At 43.9% G+C, this 26955-nt stretch overlaps 1 protein-coding gene across 11 annotated transcripts in view; it reads right to left on the bottom strand.

Moving 5' to 3' along the window:
• The window catches only part of kmt2ca (lysine (K)-specific methyltransferase 2Ca), a 240048-nt gene that overhangs the window by 28631 nt on the left and 184462 nt on the right, over positions 1-26955 (bottom strand). For 9 of the 11 annotated variants that reach the window (XM_031796719.1, XM_031796716.1, XM_031796715.1 and 6 more), the window contains 13 exons: positions 24828-25009; positions 24040-24204; positions 23650-23759; positions 20467-20544; positions 19902-20132; positions 18206-18331; positions 10328-10447; positions 10062-10189; positions 5323-5587; positions 3413-3517; positions 2742-2789; positions 1011-1148; positions 9-41 (listed from right to left, as the gene is read on the bottom strand). In XM_031796719.1, coding sequence (XP_031652579.1) covers positions 9-41; positions 1011-1148; positions 2742-2789; positions 3413-3517; positions 5323-5587; positions 10062-10189; positions 10328-10447; positions 18206-18331; positions 19902-20132; positions 20467-20544; positions 23650-23759; positions 24040-24204; positions 24828-25009 — 1729 coding nt within the window. The remainder of the gene's footprint in view (positions 1-8; positions 42-1010; positions 1149-2741; positions 2790-3412; positions 3518-5322; positions 5588-10061; positions 10190-10327; positions 10448-18205; positions 18332-19901; positions 20133-20466; positions 20545-23649; positions 23760-24039; positions 24205-24827; positions 25010-26955) is intronic. The other 2 variants (XM_031796722.1, XM_031796725.1) reach the window with 2 other exon arrangements.

Here is a 26955-nt window from a genome sequence, read left to right as displayed (position 1 = left end):
CCACAAACCTGGGATTTTGTAGAGCTTACTGAGAATTGCACCTGAAAAAAATAAAATAAATGCATATTACATTGCTGCAATGTTATACACTTTATCCTCTGTGCTAGTTTGATTGAACCAAGCAAGCCAGTTAACAAATCCTGGGGATCAAACATAGAATTTCATCAGATGGGGTGTAGCTCAATTGCAAGTCTGAGGAATGCACAACAACCTCAACTAAAACTGGCATGGATTTGGTTATGTGTCAATGTGTTAGGCCAGACATAGGTTTTGACAGAGCCAGGAAGCCGCTAAGCAGTTATAACACACAGGGAGCAAGTCAGGCGGGTAAATCTCTGCCAAGGGAATAAGGTTGACCTCCCTATTTGTCAACACTGATACTTTGCGGGAACTTCAGTTAAACTGAGCAAACATTATTTACTTAGTGTTCCATGATTTTGCAATGTGGGATGTGATTTGACCACCAATGCCTTCTATACACAGCAGTTGTTCCATGTGGTGGATACTATAAAGACCACAATCATCAACAGAGGCACGTAACTCTAAGAAGAAAGACATTTCTCATGATTGACTTTTAGGGCCAGTTTCCCAGACACAGATTAAGCCTAGTCCAGCTTTATAGACGTGTCTCGGAAACCGACCCTGAATCTATGTACTGATGTCGAGCTGCGAAACCATTTAGGCCAGTGAGTCACACACTAACATACGTCAAATAGATCAGTGAGACAAGAGGAAACAGACACTGAAGCCTTGGAGGACTGGATATGTAAACCTCTGCTCTTCACCAATGACACCGAGTGTGCACAGAGAGGAAGAGACGAAGCCAGAGGTTTCACTCTCAACAAAATCTGTCCAAAATAAGCCCAATACATTTCAATGGGTTATTTTGGACCTAAGCTTGTCGCCTGCCTTTGGGACAACCACTCCCATTGTTAGGGTGGAGACATGAGAATATAGTCATTATATACAGATCTCTGAAAGACAGACAGAATTCAACAAGGCCGCCTTACCATCTGCGACCATCTTGTCCAGTTCTGGGCTCAGGATGACGTCCAGAGGCTCCTCCTGTAGAGCCCTGGGCCCCCGGCCTGCCGAGCCCTGACAGGGCCCAGTGGGATCATCAGGTAAGGGGTCCATGTCCAGACCAGCTAGCAGATGGCAGAAGAGGATGGTGAGGAGAGGGTGGTCACATACACACGCGGGCATACCCACCCATAGTCCACTTTTATTTAACAAAAATAAATGGACACTAGCCCCCTCACGAGCCATTTCGGAGAGGAGGAAGAAAAAGAGAGAAGAGACGAGAGGAGAGTGAGAGAGGAACGAGAGAGAGAAGAGGAGAGTGAGAGGAGAGAGTGAGAGAGGAACGAGAGAGAGAAGAGGAGAGAAGCGAGAGAGGAACGAGAGAGAAGACCGAGCTGATCCTTCATGTCATGGTGGTAAAATAAACTGTCCATGATCTCATTATATATTATATACCCCCCAACGCTTGTTTTTTTTTCTTCGTCGTCCCGTAATTCAATCTTCTAAGTATAACGACAAACTAATTTGTGTTGCCTGCTCGACTGAGTGTGGAAAGAGGTGTGGGAGGGGCGCGGAGCAGCCGTCCCTTAAAAAATAGCCACACTGCTTCCATAATCAGTTCCCATACTGCCCACATTAGAGTAGACAAGGGCTTAATCAATGAAAAGAGTTCTGGGAGACTGCAATGATTAATCATCATAACCTCAGTCGTCAACATCAGAGGGGGGTCCGAGGTCAACGCACATTTTACTGGGGTGCACTCTCGACTAGTTTGCTTCTTTTTAATTTATTTTTGTTGGGAAAAGCTACTTCGCTTGTGACCTTGAATTAACTTGATATATGGGAAGAGACAAAGTACATGGAGACTGCAGCTACTGCATATGGTGCTGAAGGTAAGGAATGAAGGCTAAAGGTAAAACATTGTTTTATCTGTTTTGGGGCCTTCAGGCGTTCTCAAATAATCTGTCGGAGTAATACAAGGGTGGAAAACAAAGAAGAAATCACTATACAACACTGAAAAACAGGATAGATGAAATACATTGTGAAACAATGCCGACTCGAGACCACATAGAAAAAAGAAAATCAAATTTCCCAAGATGGAAAGGTTTTCTTTGCTACTCAGGTAAGTGCTCCATTGAACGTGGAGTCATTTATAGTTCGAGCTTTGTTACATTCTATCTTTGTTTCTATGACTAGAGGAAGGTCAGACTTTGAAACCCATACTCCACAAACTCAGCTGGGGTGAGGCGATAGAAAGCACTAAAACACATCAAATGAAAACAAAAGTTTATAGCCGTGTGTGTGGTCAGCTTTTTGAAAAACCTCAGGTATATAAACCCAGGTTTTTCATGAAGAAACCAAATGAAGTATATTAAAGTTATGACATTTGTATTAAACAACATTATTTAAAAAGAGCAACTCATCACTTTCACCTCCAGCCCTTTTTTTCCACAGAATATCACTCAACAGTCCATAGATTGGTCAATAGACATGCAGATTGGTGAGTGGTTGTAAAATCACAGTAGTTAGTCAAAAAGACTGTACAGTGCTACAGCGTGAGAAAATGGGGAGCGCAGAGAAGGAAGGACATGAAAAAATGCAGAGAGCGTAGAAAGTGTTAGAGGGGATGGGGTCCCAAAGCATCCCAGAAGTGGGAGAAGGGGAGGGGTGGCAGGTCTGCTCTTAAGAGGCCAGACGGGCCCGAGGACGTCTCTTACCAAACGGAGAGGAAGAGCAGTCGACTTGGAAAGGGCATAAATCAAGACCTACAGGAACCCAAAACCAGAGGATTATAAACTGAGGGGGAGAAAAGCAGGTGTGATAAAATGCTATGCTAACACTTTACTTGAAGCAGCCCACTGTGATGCTACACCACAATAGTAGTGACATAAAACCAACCATCACGACACGAGTCCTAACACAGGCCTGGGTTCAAATAGTATCGGAACCCATAAAAATGCTTGAATGAGCTTGTCTGGTACAATGTAACCAATGTTTTTTTTTTTTTAAACAAACACTCAACACATTTGAAAGAAAACAAATACAATTTGAACCCAGTTCTGGTTGTTATTAACCCTTGTCTATGAGGAGTGTTATGTCACTCCATTATGCAGGCATCAAGATGGGCATTTCAAGAAAACTGTTCAAAAGCAAACCAAAATCAATGGACACAGACAGGAGGTACTGCAAACCAAGAGTATTACTCGAAGTACAAAACTATACAAGTGAAGGAAAATGCAAAATGATGAGTAAAGATGCAACAGAGAAATGTCACAGGTGCTTGTTTATGGCGTTGACCTTGCTAGCGACAAGGAGAGTGTGTGTGACTGGGCAGAGAAGAAAGGAAGTGGAGGCAGACATTTTGGAAGAGGGCAGGGGAGGGGTCTACCTGAGTTGTGCCCCGACTTCACCAGATCATCCGACAGCATTCCCAGGAGATCTGCATCCGTGCTCAGGACTTCCGAAAGGTCCACTAAGGGATCCTCGGTATCGGCTGGAGATAGACGATATACAGTTGAGGTCGGAAGTTTACATACACCTTAGACAAATAAATTTAAACTTAGTTTTTCCACAATTCCTGACATTTAATCCTAGTAAAAAATCCCTGTCTTAGGTCAGTTAGGGTCACACTTTATTTTAAGAATGTGAAATGTCAGAATAATAGTAGAGAGAATTATTTATGTCAGCTTTTATTTCTTTCATCACATTCCCAAAGGGTCAGAAGTTTACATACACTCAATTAGTATTTGGTAGCAATGCCTTTAAATTTTTAACTTGGGACCAATGTTTCAGATAGCCTTCCACAAGCTTCCCACAATAAGTTTGGTGAATTTTGGCCCATTCCTCCTGACAGAGCTGGTGTAACTGAGTCAGGTTTGTAGGCCTCCTTGCTCGCACACGATTTTTCAGTTCTGCCCACAAATTTTCTATAGGATTGAGGTCAGGGCTTTGTGATGGCCACTCCAATACCTTGACTTTGTTGTCCTTAAGCCATTTTGCCACAACTTTGGAAGTATGCTTGTGGTCATTGTCCATTTGGAAGACCCATTTGCGACCAAGACCAAGCTTAACTTCCTGACTGATGTCTTGAGCCGTTGCTTCAATATATCCACATAAGTTTCCTCCCTCATGATGCCATCTATTTTGTGAAGTGCCCCAGTCCCTCCTGCAGCAAAGCACCCCCACAACATGATGCTGCCACCCCTGTGCGTCACGGTTGGGATGGTGTTTTTCCTCAAAACATAACAATGGTCATTATGGCCAAACAGTTATATTTTTGTTTCATCAGACCAGAGGACATTTCTCCAAAAAGTAGGATCTTTGTCCCCATGTGCAGTTGCAAACCGTAGTCTGGCTTTTTTGTCGATTTTGGAGCAGTGGCTTCTTCCTTGCTTAGCGGCCTTTCAGGTTATATCGTTATAGGACTCGTTTTACTATGGAAATAGATACTTTTGTACTAGTTTCTTCCATCATCTTCACAAGGTCCTTTCCTGTTGTTCTGGGATTGATTTGCACTTTCGCACCGAAGAACATTCATCTCTAGGAGACAGAACGCGTCTCTTTCCTGAGCGGTATGACAGTAAACTTCTGACCCACTGGGAAAACCAAAAGCTGAAATAAATGATTCTCTACTATTATTCTGACATTTCACATTCTTAAAATAAACTGGTGATCCTAACTGACCTAAAAAAGGGCATTTTTACTAAATGTCAGGAATTGTGAAAAACTGAGTTTAAATGTATTTGGCTAAGGTGTATGTAAACTTCCGACTTCAACTGTATATATATGCGTATATGGTTTTCTGTAACATCTAAGAGAACTAACACTTTCCAAGGACCGTAGTCAAACTAAAAGCTGGTGAATGTCTCAAAACAAGCAAACCTTTCAAGTTATTACTGTGCTTCCCTCTGCCACAAATGACAAGAGGGGGAATATAGCAGAGTGGACGAGTGTGTCCCCCATGACACTAGAGACAAACAGGCTGTTATGAAAGTGAACGTGTCTATTGAAAACCACATAGGAAACCAAACTCTGCTGTTAATATCGCAGAAGGCAATCTGAAAAAACGTTAATCTAGAGCTTCTGTTTTGCTAGTATCCAGTGTGTTCTTGTCGCTACGTGTGTTCCTAGTAGGTAACTTGCAGCGCTGTTCATAGCGTGTTGGAGTAGAGTTTAAATGATTGTGGACGTGGAGAAGAGAACCAAAAACAAACAGACAGGGTGGAGAATGATGGGGGGTATGAGAGATAAAGAGAACGTTTTCATCTTTAATAAGGAGCAAGAGAGATGTGAACATACGCAGTCCTGCTTTGCTGGAGATGGGTGTAGTGGTGGAGGTAGCACTGAGCAGCGGGTCCGACAAGGGGTCCAGGAAGCTGGCGCTGGGGGGTTTGGTCTCTGCATGGGCCCCTGGGCTCTCCTCACAGAGCCCCGTGGTCACCAGGCCTGCCTGACTGCTCTGCTTGCACTTGTCCAGCAGCTCCTCACAGAGCCCCGTGGTCAGCAAGCCTGCCTGCCTGCTCTGCTTGCTCTTGTCCAGCAGCCCCTTCCCGAAGAAGGCCTCCTGGTAATATACCACACAAACACACGGTCAATGAAATACAGAAAACAGAGGGAACACATACGGAAACAAAACATAATTATCTTTCAAGAACAAAAACAAGAAACAATTGTCTCCGTGTCAGAAGGTGGGATCCAGTTATGAATTCTAGATTTGAATTGAAATGAAAATGAATAAGGATTTATTGAATTATTACTCAATTCAAACAAAGTATTTGAAATTAAAATGCGTGCTGAACACGAATGAACCAAAGTCGTATCGGGCTATGCTACTGCTAACCCACTGGTTTCCATTAAAGTCAGGACTCCCCACTAATTCTCTGAGTTGGAGTGGGAATAGCAGACTGTATTCAGACACTAGGTAGTGGAGACTAAAACCTATAGTGGTTCCCTGGAGATCTAAGCTGCTGTTACATAGTTCCCCAGAGGAGGAACGGCCCAGACTCCAGTATGGCAGCGCTCTATCGGCCGCCGGGGTTATCCAGACTCCAGTATGGCAGCGCTCTATCGGCCGCCGGGGTTATCCAGACTCCAGTATGGCAGCGCTCTATCGGCCGCCGGGGTTATCCAGACTCCAGGATTACCCAGACGCATACAGAAAGAGTGAGGAGTGTACAGTGGAAGCATTCACCAGGGGTCTAATGCGACAGCGACATGGCTACAGAGCTGCATGCATATACTCTCTCTAGAGAGAGGAACCCAGTTACATAGGAACTGAGAAACACAGCCATATCAAGATGCACCAAGTCAACTCATAGGTCCACAAAAAGAGAAAGTTGACTCGAAACACAAGAATCACTGATAACAATAACCTGCATATACTTTTTCGATACTAGAACATGAAAAACATTTCGATACTAGAATTTTTGTTACTTTCAGTTCTTCTTTCAAATGTGTCTCACATCATATTTGGATTGATATGATTGTGTCTGTATAGCAATTTGTCTGAATCTTCTCTAGGGAGCAGTACTAAGCTATCCAGGCTACTTGTCTTCTCTAGGGGGCAGTAGTAAGCTAGCCAGGCTACTTGTCTTCTATAGGGGGCAGTAGTAAGCTAGCCAGGCTACTTGTTTTCTCAAGGGGGCAGTAGTAAGCTAGCCAGGCTACTTGTCTTCTCTAGGGAGCAGTACTAAGCTAGCCAGGCTACTTGTCTTCTCTAGGGGGCAGTAGTAAGCTAGCCAGGCTACTTGTCTTCTCTAGGGGGCAGTAGTAAGCTAGCCAGGCTACTTGTCTTCTCTAGGGGGCAGTAGTAAGCTAGCCAGGCTACTTGTCTTCTCTAGGGAGCAGTACTAAGCTAGCCAGGCTACTTGTCTTCTCTAGGGGGCAGTAGTAAGCTAGCCAGGCTACTTGTCTTCTCTAGGGGGCAGTAGTAAGCTAGCCAGGCTACTTGTCTTCTCTAGGGGGCAGTAGTAAGCTAGCCAGGCTACTTGTCTTCTATAGGGGGCAGTAGTAAGCTAGCCAGGCTACTTGTTTTCTCAAGGGGGCAGTAGTAAGCTAGCCAGGCTACTTGTCTTCTCTAGGGAGCAGTACTAAGCTAGCCAGGCTACTTGTCTTCTCTAGGGGGCAGTAGTAAGCTAGCCAGGCTACTTGTCTTCTCTAGGGGGCAGTAGTAAGCTAGCCAGGCTACTTGTCTTCTCTAGGGGGCAGTAGTAAGCTAGCCAGGCTACTTGTGCATGCAGCTGACACAGCGCAAGCCACATTTGAGAAGCAAGCGAGAGGACAGAAAATCTCGACAGCATGGCTTCTTCTAAAGAAAACACCATACCTCCACGCCCGCATCTTGTTGACAATAAAAATTAGGGAACGGGTTATGTGTTGTGATGCTAGCCACAATAATGATTAGGCACAATAGTGGAATTTGCGGTTTGCCTTCAAAATTAAAGTATGCCGTTGACAGTGATGCAAATTAATACAAATAGTGGAATTATACCATACTTTTATTTTGAAGGCTAACCGCAAAGTCCACTATTGTCCCTAATCCTTATTGTGGCTAGCTTCACATAGATGGGTCCGACCACCATTACTCAAAAAAGAACTGTCTTATAAATGAGGGTTATTTGAGATGACACCTAGCTATATAGTTAGCTAGCTAACTGTAGCTACTGAAACAGATTATGTTGTGTTATTTGACACGTCAAATAGTGTTATTTCACGTGTATCTTTTTGACACGCAAAGACCCAAACAGCGTTCCATAGAAATCCTGGTGGAGAATGAAACAGCACAGCAAGTAAGTGAAAGAAATAGGTTTTTGATTATGTTTAACTGGTAATGGGGACATACGTAAACGCCAACAAATTAACTTTTTGGTCAGTGTGGTGTGTGTGTAACCTTTATTTAACTAGGCTAGTCAGTTAAGAACAAATATTTATTTACAATGACAGCCCAGATGACGCTGGGCCAATTGTGCGCCGCCCTATGGCACTCCCAATCACGGCCGGATGGAATACAGCCTGGATTCGAACCAGGGACTGTAGTGACACCTCTTGCACTGAGATGCAGTGCCTTAGACCGCTGCGTCCATGTGTGTGTGTTAACTATTAAACTGTACTAGAATGCTTAAAATGCAGCTAAATTTCAAAATATCGGTTATCAGTATCTGTTTTTTTGTTGTCAAGTAAAATATCAGATATCGGCATCGGCCAAAAATGTCATATGGGTGCATCACTAATAATAATAATACATGGGAGACCTACAGCACTTTTCAGGGACCCGAAGTCGCTTTACAATTGTAGAAACGAAAAGAAAAACAAAACATCAGAGTAAACAAAAACATGAATAAAGAGAGGGTTGGGCTCAAAGAAGGGAAAGACTGATGTATCAGGGGACGGGGAGGGATTTGGATATGAACCCGGTTTAGGGTAAGGGGTGGGATTGGGTGGAGCTAAGATTGAGAGAGGAGTGTCTTAGAAGTGTATTTCTTTGCTTTTGTGTGTGTGTGGGGGGGGGCTTGTCAAAGAGTTGGGGCTTTAGGAGGGACTAAAAGATTGTGATGACTCCGTTACGGATGGCCGGAGAGAGGGAGTCCCAGAGCCGAGGAGCAACCCTGGAGAAGGCCCTGTCACAGAAGCTCTGAAGCTTGGACCTGGGGATGACAAGGTGGCCTACTGTGTTGGAACGGAGTGTGCGTGCGGGGTGGTAGGGGAGAAGGTCTGAGAGTTAAGGGGGGCCAAGGTGGTGAAGGGCTTTGTACACCCTGTATAACTGCAGAGGAGTCTGAGCTGTGGCCATTGAGGGAGACGTAGTGGGTCTTGTTTGTGAGGTAGTGTTAGTGTTTTGTCAAATCTAGCAACCGTAGGAATCCATGTGTCTTGGATAGGATGTGATCCTTCACTCACTATAAACCAATAGAACTCAAATGCCCTAATAAACCCACACTCACCCAGAGACAAGGGTACATACAACCACACTGAGAGCCTGAACACAGCGACACATCATCACCTGCAAGGCTGGTTGGGTTGCTATGTGTTTAAGTAAGTCAACTGCACTTCCAATACATTTAACTGCTCAAAAACTATCGTTGTGAATGCTCCCCGCTGTGGTAAAACATTAAAAGCCTAATGCGCCGGGTATTTAAATAATTGATTAAAGTCATTTCTCTGGTGAGGATCTTTAGGTTTCATTTTTGAAACGCAGCATACAGCCTATAGTGACAGCTGGTGCTCTTAACACATGGTTGCCCCCACGAATGCTGAGCATACTGGATCATTTAAAGGCGTGGCACAGAGAGGGCAACATCTCTCCGAGACGCCATTTAAATGCCGAGGATTTGTTGGTAAATCATGAAGGTAATACATCTTAGAAGGGGGCAGCATATTGTGTCAAAGTTTAAAAATATTTATTGAACCTGTCTCCTCCCCTTCATCTATACTGATTGAAGTGGATTTAACAGCTGACATCTTTCACCTGGTCTATGTCATGGAAAGAGCAGGTATTCCTAATGTTTTGTACACAGTATGAGGTTGGAATAAAACTGTCCATTTGTGAAAATGATGCTAATGCACTTTTAGTGTAAGAGCTATTTGAAAAGGCTGCATGAAATGTCAGCCTGTTTTAGTGGGATGGAGTTTTGGCCTGCCCGGTGACATCACCAGGTGGTAAATTAGTTAATAGACCAAAAAGAAAGACCTCTCTGCCAATAACAGCTAGTTTTCAGTTTCCCCTCCCCACTCAGACCACTCCCAGACAGTCCTAGCAAAATGATAGCTTGAGAAGTTGTTTCTTTATCATTTTAATTGAAAACAATCACAGTAAGGTACCTAATTGTTATCCAGAAATGATTTGATATTGAGGCTGCATTGGACCGACATCATGTAGCCACACTAGCACCTTTGTGCTGATTAGATGACTTAATGCATACTTCACCGGTGACCTTTTCCTAGAAATAGCTTTATAAGACAGTGTATGCATGATAACATAATTAAAGTGAACATTGTAGATCAAAACTGATATCATTAGTGTACATGAGACTGAAAGTCACCTGCAGGTACGAAGGGAACTCCTCTTCCAGTTTGGTTTTCTTTTTGCGGTATCTTTTCTTGACTTTCTCCTGACATTCAGGCACCGGTGGGGTCTCCTCCACTGGAGTACTCTCTGTCTCGTTCCACCCTGCAACACACCGACAGGAGGTCACAACCTCAAAGTAACATTCTGGGAACCCGCTTTTTACTGGGTTAAGTGATTGATTCTGCGTAGAGTGCCAGATGGGTGGGATTTGCACTTTTGGTACGATTCCATTGTCCTTACCCTCCTCTTTGCACATTGGGTTCTCAGGTAACGACCACGTTGAGTCTTTCCTGGATAGGGATCGTTTGGCTATGCCTTGTCCCGTCCTGCTTCTCTGGCGGACCATAAACCCTCCAATACCTGGCCGGGAGACACAGGGGAGGAGAGATGAGACAGTGTTCAGCAGTAGAATAAAATACTTGATTAATGTTGCCGGGGCTCTAATTTTGTCAAACATGAGAGGAGGGTCTGACAGTCCAATCCTTGACATTAATCTTCATTACTCAGTGACCTATGCACACAGAGCCTGAGGGTTGTGGGGGGGAGGGGGTTGTTTGGGGCAGAGAGAAACTATCATTGTGTGTTGAACAGAGGGAAAGAGCATGAGTGAGTGTGTGACAGAGAGAACAAATGAAAGAGTGAGTGTGTGTGGAACTCATCTCCTAGCCACTATATGAGAGAGAGGGAACGAGAGGGAGAGAACAAGAGAGAGAGAACAATAGGTTTTTTCTGGATAAAATTGGGGCCTCCGTTTTAAAGCGAATTTCCTCATGTGCTCATGTGATGGAGATAACATTTAGCAATTTCAAAGCAAAATGCCTGCAATTCTACACATTTTGCCATGAGGCTGAGATTTTTTCTTCTTCCAGTTTTAAAGCAGATTTCTTGCAAACCTACACCTTTTGCCATAGCTTATACTATCTGATTGACTCATAAAATCATTGGGGGCCCCATGCCATAAAAATACTCCTGAATGCATATTTTTGTAATTTTAGAATCTGTTATATAAATATATAGGTCCATTATCTTTTCTAGGTACCTTATATCTGGTTTAAGTCATTCATGTTTTTTTATTTGACTGTTTGGACATAGGCAGCTCGAAAAACACACTTAGGTGGCCCACCCAATACTGGAGAGGTAGAAAAAGGGAGAATTTCAGGTGAGCCTATTTCTGGATAGCTAGGGTATTGAGAGAAAAGCCCCTTTGGTCTGAAAGCAGACAGACAGAGCTTTCCAGCCTTCCTTAAGCTGCCTCAGAGCAAGAGGGGAGACTTCAGATGATTTATGTGTTTGGACATGAGAGGAAACAGCCGTTTGAGATCAGAGTACCCAGGGTACCAACCCTCTAAAAGAGATCCTACTCTGAGAGCATTCCATGGCAGGGCTTTTTCTGCCATTGAAAACGTTGGGCGTTTTTACTGCCCGCCTAAAAAAAAAAAAAAAAATGTTATTTATATATAGAGTACCAGTCAAAAGTTTGGACACCTACTCATTCAAGGGTTTATATTTTAACTATTTTATGCATTGTAGAATAATAGTGAAGACATCAAAACAGCATGGCTACCACAGCATTCTGCAGCAATAAGCCATCCCATCTGGTTTGCACTTAGTGGGACTAGCATTTGTTTTTCAACAGGACAATGACCCAACACACCTCCAGGCTGTATAAGTGCTATTTGACCAAGAAGGAGAGTGATGGAGTGCTGCATCAGATGACCTGGCCTCCACAATCAACCGACCTCAACCCAATTGAGATGGTTTGGGATGAGTTGGAACGCAGAGCGAAGGAAAAGCATCCAACAAGTGTGAACTCCTTCAAGACTGTTGAAAAAGCATTCCAGGTGAAGCTGGTTGAGAGAATGCCAAGAGTGAGCAAAGCTGTCATCAAGGCAAAGGGTGGCTACTTTGGTTACTACGTCATTGCGTACGTGTTATTTCATAGTTTATGTCTTCACTAGTTTATGTCTCTAGACCGTGAAGATGGGGGGGCCTCTAAAATGTTCTCTCAAAATAAGCCGTGTCGACAGGCTGACTGCACCCATTACCACGCCCACCACCTAAGCCCCTTTTGATCCAGGAAAAAACACTGAATGGAGAAACAACTGTACCTAAATTAAGGAACACAAAGATATGGGATTCTATTACCACTAGTTAAAAATAGTTAAATTACAAAACATAGTCGTTCCTCCTTTAAAAGTTGCGAGCTTACACCGCGGGACTTATAGGTACCCACAGCGTCACGGCTTCATTGCTCCAGACCACCGCAAGGTGTCATTTTAAGATTATTATAACCATGAATAATTTTGCAATGAGGTCTTGGAACAATCATACTGTCACGTAGAGTAGGCCAGAAGGCTAAACTGGAAAACCTAACCTCTATCAAAATAAAAAGATGGCGGAGCCGCAAAAGTTCTTCTGTGCTTCAGGGTGTTTATTTACATAGTGATTCTGGAACAAAAACAGTACTGCCATCAAACGTATCCCTTATGGGACAGCTAAAAACAATGCTGCCCCGTCCATAGCTCAATCCAAAATGCCTCTCCATGAACTGAAAGAGAGGCTCCTTGTAGGGGTAGCCCCTCCCCTCAGAACAATTAACACTAATTAAGCAATTACCTATTCAAATCTACATTTTCCATTCAACTAAACATACTAAAGTATATACCTTGCAACACGTTTTTTTTATGTTGAGACCCATCCACTTGGCAAGATGTGGCTGGGAGTTATTGCATTTCTTTCACATGACCCATCATTTTAGACAAGTTTACCTTGGTAAGCGATATCTAATATTCATTAAATATTTTTTATCTGGACACTTTCTGTTCACCTGGATTTTTTTTGTTTTTGTAGGCTACTACTTTTACCACTTTTAGTCTTCATCTTCACTGTTTAGCACATGACCTCACATGTGACTCTAAAAATAGATGGGTGGGGCTGGCTCAAGAGGGTGTGAACAATGCTGAATGGCTGTAGACAAAGGAGAGCTCTCCAGTAGGTACCAAAACAATCAAAGGCCAACTCAAAAGTGAGTTGACAAGTTTATCCACTTTCAAAGCAGAATTACTTTCCCATTGTTCCTCAACTGTAGTGTATGATGTATCATTTTATAGCTCTGGGTCGCTACTTTAAACCAGTGTAAAAAAAATAAAAAAACATTTCAAATTTTGCTACATAAGACCGATTTGAGCCGGTCGGTCACATATGGGTGATTGTAAATGGGACAATTGAGGAAATGTATTGCGATATGGATTTTTGTCCATATCACACAGCTCTACTGGTATGTTATTTGTGAGAATGTCTGCAGCCAATTGCCTTTCTCTCTGTTCACCAGAGCAGGGTAGAATAAAGTGAAGGTTCATAACAAGTGACCTGGCATACAGGAGACACGCCGTCGTCTCCACCTCTCTCTACCCCATCCATCTCTCCTCCCGCCCCCTCCGCCCTGCCTCCCTGTCAGACCCAGCTACTTGACATGGGCGAGTGTGTGTGGCTCTCTCTGCCATAGACATGCACACATCTTACACACTTAGGAATGAACACATGCACAGGAAAAACACATATACCACACATGCACAGACAAACACTTATACCGGCATTCACATCTAAGGGAAATGTGCAGACACACAAGTCTTTCATGTTTGGTTAATCAAACGCTCAAGCGCAGGAAATTTTGAAGGCACTTCCTTCTAGGACCGTTTTATTCTTGGATATTGTGTTTGCCTGTGTGCTGTAGTGGAGGCTGCTGAGGGGAGGACGGCTAATAATAATGGCAGGAACGGAGCAAATGGAATGGCATCAAACCATGTCTTTGATATCATTCCACTAATTCTGCTCCAGTCATTACCACGAGCCCGTCCTTCCCTATTAAGTTGCCACCAACCTCCTGTGGTGTAATGCTAAATAGCTAATCAAATGTCTACTTGGACTACCTGCATTGACCATTTTTTGCACCAACTCTAGCTGGAATGTACCCACACACTCAAACATAGTGCCTTAAGAAAGTATTCATACCCCTTGACTCACTCCACATGTTGTTGTGTTACAGCCTGAATTCAAAATTGATACACACAATAGCCCATAACGACAAAGTGAAAACATATTTTTAGAAATCTTCGCAACTTCAGTGAAAATGAAATACAGAAATATCCACACCCCACATGTTAGAATCAACTTTGGCAGCGATTACAGATGTGAGTCTTTCTGGGTAAGTCTCTAAGAGGTTATTATTGTTCTTTAAAAAAATTATTCAAGGTCAAATTGGTTGTTGATCATTGCTAGACAACCATTTTCAAGTCTTGCCATAGATTTAAGCAGATTTAAGACTAAACTAACTCGGCCACTCAGGAACAGTCACCGTCTTCTAGGCAAGCAACTCCAGCGTAGATTTGACCTTGTGATTTAGGTTTTTGTCCTGCTGAATTCTTCTTCCAGTGTCTGGTAGAAAGCAGACAGATTTTCCTCTAGAATTTTGATTGTGCTTCTGTTTCTTTTTTATCCTGAAAAACTCCCTAGTCCTTAACGATTACAAACCTACCCATAACATGATGCAGTCACCACTATGCTTGAAAATATGGAGTGTTACTCAGTAATGTTATCTATTAGATTTACCCCAAACATAACACTTGGTATTCAGGATAAAAAGTTAATTGCTTCAACACCTTTTTTTGCGTGAAATTATTGCTTTAGTACCTTGTTGCAAACAGGATGCATATTTTGGAATATTTTTATTCTGTACAGGTTTCCTTCTTTTCACTTGTCAATTCGGTTAGTATTGTGGAGTAACTACAATGTTGTTGATCCATCCACAGTTCTCTCTGATCACACTAAACTCTAACTGGTTTAAAGTCACCATTGAGCTCATGGTGAAATCCCTGAGCAGTTTCCTTCCTCTCTGGCAACTCATTTCAGAAAGATGCCTGTATCTATGTAGTGACTGGATGTATTGATACACCATCCAAAGTATGCTCAAAAGGGATATTCGATGTCTTTTTTTTTTACCCTTCTACCAATAGGTGTCCTTGTGGTTGAATCTGTGTTAGAAATTCACTGCCCGATTCAGGGACCTTACAGAGATTTGTATGTCTGTGGTACAGAGATGAGGTAGTCATTCAAAAATCATGTTAGACTCTGTGTGCAATAATAGTGTTTATGTGACTTGTTAGGCAACATTTTACTCCTAAACTTACTAAGGCTTATCATTTTTTATTAATTTGTAAAAAAAAAAGAAAAAAAAGAAAGTAAAACATAATTCCACTAATGACATTACGGGGTACTGTGTGTAGGCAAAATATCTCAATATAATCCATTTTAAATTCAGGCTGTAACAAAATGTGGAAAAAGTCAAGGGGTGTGTGAACTTTCTGAAGGCACTGTACTTACACTGACATCCCAGCACGCACAATCACTTTACCCCTATCTACAGTATATAGCCATGTTACTGCCTGGTACTCCCGGTATATAGCCATGTTACTGCCTGGTACTCCCGGTATATAGCCATGTTACTGCCTGGTACTCCCGGTATATAGCCATGTTACTGCCTGGTACTCCCGGTATATAGCCATGTTACTGCCTGGTACTCCCGGTATATAGCCATGTTACTGCCTGGTACTCCCGGTATATAGCCATGTTACTGCCTGGTACTCCCGGTATATAGCCATGTTACTGCCTGGTACTCCCGGTATATAGCCATGTTACTGCCTGGTACTCCCGGTATATAGCCATGTTACTGCCTGGTACTCCCGGTATATAGCCATGTTACTGCCTGGTACTCCCGGTATATAGCCATGTTACTGCCTGGTACTCCCGGTATATAGCCATGTTACTGCCTGGTACTCCCGGTATATAGCCATGTTACTGCCTGGTACTCCCGGTATATAGCCATGTTACTTTTACTCGTTCTTGTTATTCACTGTGTATTTATTCCTCATGTCAATATTTCTATTTGCATTGATGTTCATCTTATTTTGAACTCTGTTGGACCATCAGTAGTCATTTCACTGTTAGTCTACACCTGTTGTTAAACAATCATGTGAGGAATAAAATGTGATTTGTACTGTGTGCCTGTGTACTGTGGTGTGTATGTGCATGCAATGCCCAACACATTGTGACAACTTCAACCAGAGAGAACAATATCACAGTAGCCGTGGCTGGAAATGGACAAGAACAGTGTTCCGCCAAGCGAGCAGAATTGGGTCCGGTGTACTTTATTACTGCGACAAATTCTTTAAGTCCACACAAGATAACAAGCATAGCGTGCAGTTCACTAAAAGATAAGGAAGCAATGTCTAGCGGGAAGAAAATCCACTAGCCAGGGATGTGGCCTACTGCTGTGAAACACTTCAGAGGAACTATTTTCTTTTTTTAAAGATAGGCAAATTAAAAAGTCCTATATAAAAATACAATTTCCGGGTGGTTTTTTTTAAAGGAGATTATTCCTTTGAGTATATGAGTCAATGTTATTTTCCCGGAGCCCTCTTTCCAGAGCTTTAAAGGCCCACTCCGTAATAAAAAAAGAACAATCAAAAAAGCTGAAGGACGGCTGTAAATATCACACAGTGAGCCTTTAGAAAACAGTGCACTGTCCAGCGGAGCTGTCCTCTCAGATAAGTCTTCTCCCTTGCTCTACCACAATCCTGCATCCCTCTCTCTCTCCTTCTCCAGCCGCCATCCACCACTCTCCTTCCCGCTCAACCTGTCCATTCATCCCTATCAACATCCTCTTTCCATCTCTCATAAATCGGCTCCCCCATTCCTTCTCTCTCCCTTCATACCTCCATCTCTCTCTCCATCCATCCATCTACCCCCCCTTCCTACCACAATCATCCACCACTCTCCTTCCTGCTCTCTCCCCTGCTTCATTCATCCCTATCACAATCCTCTTTCCATCTCCCGTAAATCTGCTCCACATCCTTTTTCTCCATCCCTCTACCCCCCTCTCTCTCTCCATCCCTCCACCCCCCCCCCTCTCTCCATCCCTCTACCTACCACCATCATCCACCACTCTTTCCCTGTCCATTAATCCCTATCAACATCCCCTCTCCCCTCTTCTCCTATGATGCTACACATAAGATGTTCCTAAGAGCTGCTATAAAATTTGCTTAATCTGAGCCTTAACCCACTTGAGACTAAACTGACTCAAGGTCTGTGCTGACCTATGGAAGGGAGGAGGTCAGAGACCTGGCTAGGTGGTGCCAGAATAACAACCTATCCCTCAACGTAACCAAGACTAAGGAGATGATTGTGGACTACAGGAAATAGGAAAAGGAGGACCGAGCACGTCCCCATTCTCAACGACGGGGCTGTAGTGGGGCAGGTTGAGAGCATCAAGTTCCTTGGTATCCACATCACCAACAAACTAGAATGGTCCAAACACACCAAGACAGTCGTAAAGAGGGCACGACAATGCCTATTCTCCCTCAGGAAACTAAAAAGATTCGGCATGGGTCCTCAGATGGTTCGACAGCTGCACCATCGAGTTGCATCACTGCCCGGTACGGCAAATGCTCAGCCTCCGACCGCAAGGCAGAGTCACTAACTGTACATACTACCTCAATTAACCCGACTAACCGGTGCCCCCGCACATTGGCTACCCGCATTGTGTCCCGCCACCCCCTCTTTACTGCTACTCTGTTTATCATACATGCATAGTCACTTTAACCATATCTACATGTACATACTACCTCAATCAGCCCGACTAACCTGTATATAGCCTCGCTACTGTTATTATTCACTGTCTTTCAACTGTTGTTTTTTATTTCCTTACTTATCGATTGTTCACCTAATACCTTTTTTTTTTTTTACTTAAAAATTGCACTGTTGGTTAGGGCCTGTAAGTAAGCATTTCACTGTAAGGTCTACTACACCTGTTTTATTTGGCGCACGTGACAAATAAACTTTGATTTGAACCACAACCCAGTTGAGACTAAACTGACCCAAGGTCTGTGCTGACCTAAAGAAGGACACCCTTCCATGCGTGTCGGTGTTCCTTACACTTTGTAATGACGCCTCATATGAACGGATTTGTTTTTCCAGACAGTTTAGGCTGTGCCATCTTTGAGCCAAAATGCATGTACGTTTTTACCTCCCCAAATGTAAAAATGTTTTGAACTTTGAACCTACCGGGCCGGTACGGTTTCCTCTTCCTCTTCTTGTTGCCGTCGGTGTCTTCGGCACCCTTGGCGTCGTCAACGGGCTCCCGTTCCGGGCTGGACTCAGACTTAACGTCACAGTACATCATGAGGTCCCCTTCCGGAACGGAACACAACCATGTCATCAAACCCAGGACCAAACCAGAACCATGTCACCAAACCCAGGACCAAACCAGAACCATGTCACCAAACCCAGGACCAAACCAGAACCATGTCACCAAACCCAGGACTACAGATCGAGGTCTTTTTCATTAGGACATGCAATCGAAAACTGTTTTTGCAATGGAAAAATAAAATACTTTTTTTCTAGGTAATCCCTCTCTATTGTATGCATTTGGTGCTTAATGAACATGACCCGACCCTGCACATACTTTATGTGACCCACAAAAAGCTCAATGTATCTTCCATGGAAGGTCTGCCATCTTGGTGGGCCTGGTGTCCGAGTAAGACCTCTGGAAGAGGCGCCACAGCAGTACATTAAGTGGTGGAATTCAAAATGAGCCACAGACCATTTTAGCGTTAACCCCTTAGCGATAACACTGGAGTATTTCTCCGATTATAAATGCAAATGAGTGGCATCTCCAGGATTTGGTCAATGATTGACGTCTATATCCTTTACATATTGGTCTTTGCACAAATGTACTGTACATATCGGATTTATGCATGATCAGTCCAAGGTTGACTTTTTTAGGTGTTATTGAGGTTGTGAGGTTCATGTACTGCACTTATAGTGGCTATAACACCTACAGACACCCTAACATAGTCCCTAGTACCTGATCACAACCCAAGTTCACTGCTGTAAAGGGTCAAATAGACTTCAAGCCAAGATGAATCGAATCTAATTATCTGTGTGTGCGTTGTCATAATTTCATGTACGGTCATAGCTACATTATAACATTGCGTTACGTGATGTGTACAGCAGCCATTCAAAAGCTCCCTCTCAACAGGGCTTGAAAATTCACCCGCTGCATGGGCTAAATATAGAGGACCAGGAAAGGGTTAATTGCTCATCATTAGCCCTTGCTTGCACTCAGAGCAGAGTTCTGACAGATGGGCTGTGGATTAATTCAGTTATCCCTGGCCAGCCTCCTCATCACCAAAATGCCAATTCAGGTATAATTTGCTGACGGCTGTTTTCAAAGACTTCTCTCTGTCAGATTCATTACAAGCCTGCTCTCCTTTCCCTGCTTCACTTTTCCCAAACAGGTTCCAGTGAGGTAGGAAAGCTTCTGTTTTTTCCTGTGCCTCTCCATTTTGAGATGATTGAAACGTTGCTTCCTGGCAAACATACGCTCTTTCATTTGACCGTCCTGATTAAAAAGCAACGAGGAAAGGATTTATGCCCCCCCGTCAAACCAACAAAATGTAACTGAAAACTCTATCCTCAGAAAATAGCCCAGACATTCCAGTGCTGGCCAATGTGAATGGCCATTAAACTCCAATGTCTGCATCTTCTCATCCCAGCTCATCATCCCATATCATCGATATTAATCAACATAACATTTTCAATGAAAACAAAAATGGATTATTAGACTTCTCAAAAAGGGCGGGGGTTATTTGAGCAAGACATCCTCTTTCTTTCTTCTCGTACATTTTTTGCCAGATTGGAGCCCCCTCAAGGTGGGGCACATGCAGCCAACCATTTGTGAAACCCTAAAAGTCTTTACCTCGGTTGTTGTCCATGTATCCGTCCCGGGACAGCTCTAAGTAGTGGGAGTCCAGTGGAGTCTGGAGCACAGCTACACTGTTCTGATTTATGATCTTCAGCTTGAGCTTGGGCTTGGGTCGCCTGTTCTGACCTCGGCGGGTCGATGAAGAGGGCACCACCAGGCTCTGCAGCTGGCACATGCCCGACTCTGTCAGACACACCCCATCCTGGGTGTATGTCTTCTGATTGGCTAAAGGGAAGTTTAAACATTTCAACAACATTAGACAATGACTGAAAAACTAGCAGCAACTTAGCTCACGGGGACTTTGAGTACACTAAACATGAAGTATATTAAGTATTGTGAACTAAATGCTGAAGACCACTTACACATCTAGAACCATATGTGTTTACCATATTTATTTTTTACAAATAGTGAAATACTCGTGTCCTCATACTGTGGATATTACAGTAGCAAGTCCAACGCTGTCAACTACACTAGCAGAAAGTAATGATTCATTTGATTCATACCACCTCATAAACCGTGACAATTATCTGGGTTATTTGGATCTATAGAGCTTGATTACCTGGCTCTCTTATTTTAGTCACCATCTGGGTCACCATCGGGGCCTCGCAGCCATCAGACAGGAGGGCTTTCATTTTGCCTGAAACGATGACATGAAAAATTTGCTAAATGTCATGAGTCATTATGGATAGGATTTGCAGGATTTCGATTTCAAGACATTGAAGTCAAAAACAGCAGTGAACACTGTTGCCTTAGTAAAAGCATCAAACAGGGAGCACCGGATCCAACCGCCGCCACAAAATGTAAAGAATAAACATTTAAATATGTTACTCAACTATTAGTTAATTGAGAGTTAATTCAATAATTCCATCAATCAAATAAGGATGTCTATCTCCCAACCTCCCCTTTTCCATCCCGCCTCACTTTTGTCGGAGGTAAAAATCTGCCCCCAATTTCAATCATTATCAGATAGAATGGATGAGTGAACAGGTTGCAGGTTGATATTTAATTCTAGCCATCTGCTGTTGTAATGAACAGCCCACATTTGTTTGAGCCTGGTCCCATTAACAGAATAGAGGATGCCTTTAGGCTAATTGAGAGGAGCTGGTTGAGTTCATTGAGATGAGCTTGGGAACACTGTACATTACAAGTACATAAAAAAAATATACAAGTAGGATATATTAACCATTATAAACTGGGTGGTTTGAGCCCTGAATGCTGATTGGCTGACAGCCGTGGTATATTGTCTGATATACCACGGCTGTCAAAACGGTATGACAAAACATGTATTTTTACTGCTCTAATTACGTTGGTAACCAGTTTAAAATAGCAATAAGGCACCTCGGGGGTTTGTGGTATATGGCCAATATACCACGGCTAAGGGCTGTGTCATGCATAAGAACAGCCCTTAGCCGTGGTATATTGGCCATATACCACAAACCCCAGAGGTACCTTATTGCTTAATTATACAACAAGTGGGTCTAATCCACATTCCAGCCGGTGTCTATTCCACAAGTTACCACCGGCTAAATCTATTTATAGTACTCTGTTCCATCTGACTGCGCAATCCACCGTCTCATCAGCCCAGCCAGGCAATTTATAAACTTGATCTCCACTATAAAAAGCATCTAGACATTTTCTCACATTTCTTTTAGACTAACATTTAGTTTTCAACAGTGGAGATTTGTATAAAAATTGCTGTCTGTCTTTCCGACATTTGCAACACTGTTTCAAATTCCATCTCCGGCTGTCCCATAGTAATGAACATGTCGTGAGTCAGGATGAGACAAGTGAGTTTCTCAGCCAGTCGAAATCATGATCAGCATCATTTTTATGGATATATACAAAGAAATTATAATAGAAAACAGGTCAAACGAATTACAGCTAGTTTGCGGTCTTTCCAGCTTCAGTATGAAGTGATTGTGTTAGCTGTGTTGTTGGCTAGCTCCTCTCTAAACAACTAGTCATCAACTATCGTGCATAGGGGTCTATTTACAGCATCTTTCCAGGAAATCGGATCCCTATCAACCCATGGATGTCTGGATTTGGAGTCACACTCAAAAACCACACTACAGGCTGATCCAACTTTGATGTAATGTCCTTAAAACAAGTCAAAATGAGGCTCAGTAGTGTGTGTGGCCTCCACATGCCTGTATGACCTCCCTACAACGCCTGGGCATGCTCCTGATGAGGTGGCGGATGGTCTCCTGAGGGATCTCCTCCCAGACCTGGACTTAAGCATCCGCCAACTCCTGGACAGTCTGTGGTGCAATGTGGCGTTGGTGGATGGAGCGAGACATGATGTCCCAGATGTGCTCAATTGGATTCAGGTCTGGGGAACGGGCGGGCCAGTCCATAGCATCAATGCCTTCCTCTTGCAGGAACTGCTGACACACTGCAGCCACATGAGGTCTAGCATTGTCTTGCATTAGGAGGAACCCAGGGCCAACCGCACCAGCATATGGTCTCACAAGGGGTCTAAGGATCTCATCTCGGTACCTAATGGCAGTCAGGCTACATCTGGCGAGCAAATGGAGGGCTGTGTGGCCCCCCCAAAGAAATGCCACCCCACGACTGACCCACCGCCAAACCGGTCATGCTGGAGGATGTTGCAGGCAGCAGAACGTTCTCCACGGCGTCTCCAGACTGTCACGTCTGTCACATGTGCTCAGTGTGAATATGCTTTCATCTGTGAAGAGCACAGGGCGCCAGTGGCGAATTTGCCAATCTTGGTGTTCTCTGGCAAATGCCAAACGTCCTGCACGGTGTTGGGCTGTAAGCACAACCCCCACCTGTGGACGTCGGGCCCTCATACCACCCTCATGGAGTCCGTTTCTGACCGTTTGAGCAGACACATGCACATTTGTGGCCTGCTGGAGGTCATTTTGCAGGGCTCTGGCAGTGCTTCTACTGCTCCTCCTTGCACAAAGGCGGAGGTAGCAGTCCTGCTGCTGGGTTGTTGCCCTCCTATGGCCTCCTCCACGTCTCCTGATGTACTGGCCTGTCTCCTGGTAGCGTCTCCATGCTCTGGACACTACGCTGACAGACACAGCAAACCTTCTTGCCACAGCTCGCATTGATCTGCCATCCTGGATGAGCTGCACTACTTGAGCCACTTGTATGGGTTGTAGACCCATACTAGAGTGAAAGCACCGCCAGCATTCAAAAGTGACCAAAACATCAGCCAGGAAGCATAGGAACTGAGAAGTGGTCTGTGGTCACCACCTGCAGAACCACTCCTTTATTGGGGGTGTCTTGCTAATTGCCTATAATTTCCACCTGTGCTCTATTCCATTTGCACAACAGCATGTGAAATTTATTGTCAATCAGTGTTGCTTCCTAAGTGGATTTCACAGAAGTGTGATTGACTTGGAGTTACATTGTGTTGTTTAAGTGTTCTCTTTATTTTTTTGAGCAGTGTGTATATATATATATATATATATATATTTTTTTTACCTTTATTTAACTAGGTAAGAACAAATTCTTATTTACAATGACGGCCTACCCTGGCCAAACGCTGACGACGCTGGGCCAATTGTGTGCCACCCTATGGGACTCCAATCACGGCCGGATATGATACAGCCTAGATTCGAACCAGGCACAGCAGTGACGCCTCTTGCACTGATGCAGTGCTTTAGACCACTGAGCCACTCGGGAGCATCATATAGCCAACACCACATAACTATTTGTCAGGTCTATCATACACATAGCTTTCACCGTGTGTGGGCTAGGTCTGGAGTCTTACCCTGTGAAGGCAGAGCGTGCATTCGACACATGGTGCAGTCAAAGCCATCATCCGCTGCATTCTCCACCTCCTCATCCGTGTTCAGGCCCTGGCAACACGCGTGGACCCACCTGATGGGAAGGAGAAGATCAGATACACAAAGACACATAAAGAAGCACTTGCCTACACACAGACTCTGACATGCATTTAATCCAGTTGCCACAGCAACCATACGTTCTGGCCCCTCAAGCCTTATGATGACTAAATTAAGCCGTAGTAAATCTTTGGACTGTTGTCTTTGCCAAACTGAACACTGGATGCCAGCATGCCACGTGTACAGTGTTGCCAGGCCCTAGTGCCACCCAATCATGCTCGGCTGGCACCTGGCCTGGCAGAGGGAGCGCTGCTCACCTGTCACACTGGCGGCACTGCACGATGAGCTCGTCCTCACGGTAGCTGTGCATGCACACCGGGCAGGATGCCAGGCTGCCACAGGGTCCACACAGGGTGTAGTGGTTCTGCCAGTCACACCTCAGGCCAGGGGAGGTGGCACCGCACTGGGTACAGGAGACACACCTATGGCAGGGGGGAGAGAGGGTGGCGTGAAGGGACGAGATTCAGCAGGGGTGAAATACACACAACCACAGCGACTCACAGTATATGTAGCATACATTCCAACACAGATGTGTCCAATGATAATGCACACACACAAATACTGTTCATCCAAACAAACCTGAGGGTAAACAGACACACACACCTAATATAAACACTAAAATAACAGACTACAGTTACTGAAGTGTGTGTGTGTACGGATCATCCACCATGAAAAGAGCCGCCCTAAAAATAAATGTCACTGGCGTGGCTCCAAGGAAAGACCTGAATGAATGTGTCTCGCTGCAGTGTCAACAGAGCGTTGTTTGACTGGGGATTAGGGACTGGCGTTACACCTGATATGGGGGAAAATCCCATACAGCGCTGCTACAGAGCCGTGTGAGGGGGAGGGGCCACACAGAAACGTAGATGAGAAGGTACATTATAGAGATGGAGCCATATCAACAGATACTAAGGGAAAGAAGAGTGACAGACCAACAATAAAAACAAGTCATCTTCCGAAAATATTCGACAGCATCACTGGTGCAGCCAGACAAGCTCTGATTGGCTGTGCTCCGTGAGTGACAGCAGTCACAGCATATACACACCACTTGCACTTCCAGCTGCCCTTGGGCACTGTCTGTAGGGGCGGATCCAAGCAGTAGGTGTGGTAGCTGATGTCACAGTCGTCACACAGCAGCAGGCGGCCCGGGTCGCTGGCCTGGCCACATGCCTCGCACACTGTGCACTCCAGACAGCGCCAGCCTTTACTCAGCACCACCCGGGTGATCTGGTAGCACAGAGGGAAAAGGGCAGAGGTTCGGGGGGAGTTAAAGGGGCACGGCAGGGATAGGTATCCCCTTTAAGCTTCATTTCAATGGAACATATTGACTAATGGTTGTGTGTTATATAGCAGGGGAATAATCCCAACTCTAATTCCCAGCAGCACATCTTCCAGAAGAGCTAATTGTCAGAGGGATGCACTGGTATTTATTAGCCATTATAAACTGGGTCTTTCGAGCCCTGAATGCTGATTGACTGAAAGCCATGGTATATCAGACTCTATACCATGGGTATGAAAAAATATGGATTTTTACTGTTCTAATGAGTAATAAGGCACCTCTGGGGTTTGTAGTATATGGCCAATATACCACGATTAAGGGTCTGTATCCAGGCATCGTTGCATCGTACATGAGAAAAGCCCTTAGCTGTGGTACATTGGCCATTGCCCCAACACCCCTCAGGTCTTATTGCTTAAATAAACCATGGGGGAGGGGGAGGATCAATTCAACTAGAGAAAGACCCTCCTCCCCCACTCTGCCTCTTCTCATCATGTGCTGAAAGCCAGACAAAAGATACAAGGGAATATCACATAACAAGCTGACGTTGGTCCAATGATTTTTACTTGGATGGCCTAGCCAACCAGATTACAACCACTCCTGGACTAAAAAGCATGGTCTATGGATATCTCCATTAAAATGGCTTTTTAGTCAATGACTCTGGGTCAGGTATTTAGAGATTGCATAGTAAACAGTTACCCAATACCATGATCAAATTACTACTAAATATATTATAGATTAATTCTATAGTAGGCCACCGTTTCCATTGGAACTGGTAGACTGAGACGGCGGACACAAAATACGTATTCTTAACATGATGTCAATAACAGATAAATGGTCCTTTAAATAGCCTTGTACATTCTATACGGGGCAACTCTACTGAATACATTGAGGAGTCAGATTAGGCAAACGGGACTGCATGCATATGGCGATCATAAAAGCAAAAACAACTGCTTAACATACTATTGATTCATTGAAAAGGCTACGGTTCCAACTACAATGAACTATGACACGGCTTGGAGTGGCGACTGGTTGAGGTGTTATTTGCAGGAACGACACCCTACAGTGCATTCGGAAAGTATTCAGACCCCTTGACTTTTTACACATTTTGGTAGGTTCCAGCATTATTCTCAAATTGATTTAAATAGTTTTCCCCCCCTCATCAATCTACACACATTTATCTGTTATTGACAATACCCCATAATGACAAAGCAAAATGAATGATGGCGGCCACTGTGTTCTTGTGGACCTTCAATGCTGCAGACAATTTTTGGTACCCTTCCTCAGATCGGTGCCTCGACACAATCCTGTCTCGGAGCTCCACGGACAATTCCTTCGATCTCATTAATTGGTTTTTGCTCTGACATGCACTGTCAACTGTGGGACCTTATATAGACAGGTGTGTGCCTTTCCAAATAATGTCCATACCATTGAATGACCACAGGTCAATGGAGACCACAGGACTCCAATCAAGTTGTAGAAACATCTCAAGAATGATTAATGGAAACAGGATGCACCTGACCTCAATTTCGAGTCTCATCGCAAAGGGTCTGAAAACCTATGTAAATAAAGTGTATTTTTTTTCATGTGTAAAATGTCTAAAAACCTGTTTTCACTTTGTCAATATGGGGCATTGTGGGTAGATTGATGAGGGAACATTTTTACTTCATCCATTTTAGAGTAAGGCTAACGTAGCAAAATGTGGGAAAAAAAAGAGATACTTTCTGAATGCACTGTATATCAAAGGAAACGGGCTTAGATCCAATGGATGCACAGCATTTAATGTTGTTTGTCTGCCAGAGTAGGTAGCAGTGCGGCGATAAGGCTTGGCCATAAGTACATCAAGAGATTCCACACAAGGTGCTTTATGCGAATCCTCTTAATCATCCCAGTAATT

The sequence above is a fragment of the Oncorhynchus kisutch genome, linkage group LG18, assembly GCF_002021735.2.
Source record: "Oncorhynchus kisutch isolate 150728-3 linkage group LG18, Okis_V2, whole genome shotgun sequence".
In the NCBI taxonomy this organism is placed as follows: Eukaryota; Metazoa; Chordata; class Actinopteri; order Salmoniformes; family Salmonidae; genus Oncorhynchus; species Oncorhynchus kisutch.
The sequence above is the reverse complement of the archived record's forward strand: the minus strand, read 5'-3'. Positions and strand labels throughout refer to the sequence as shown.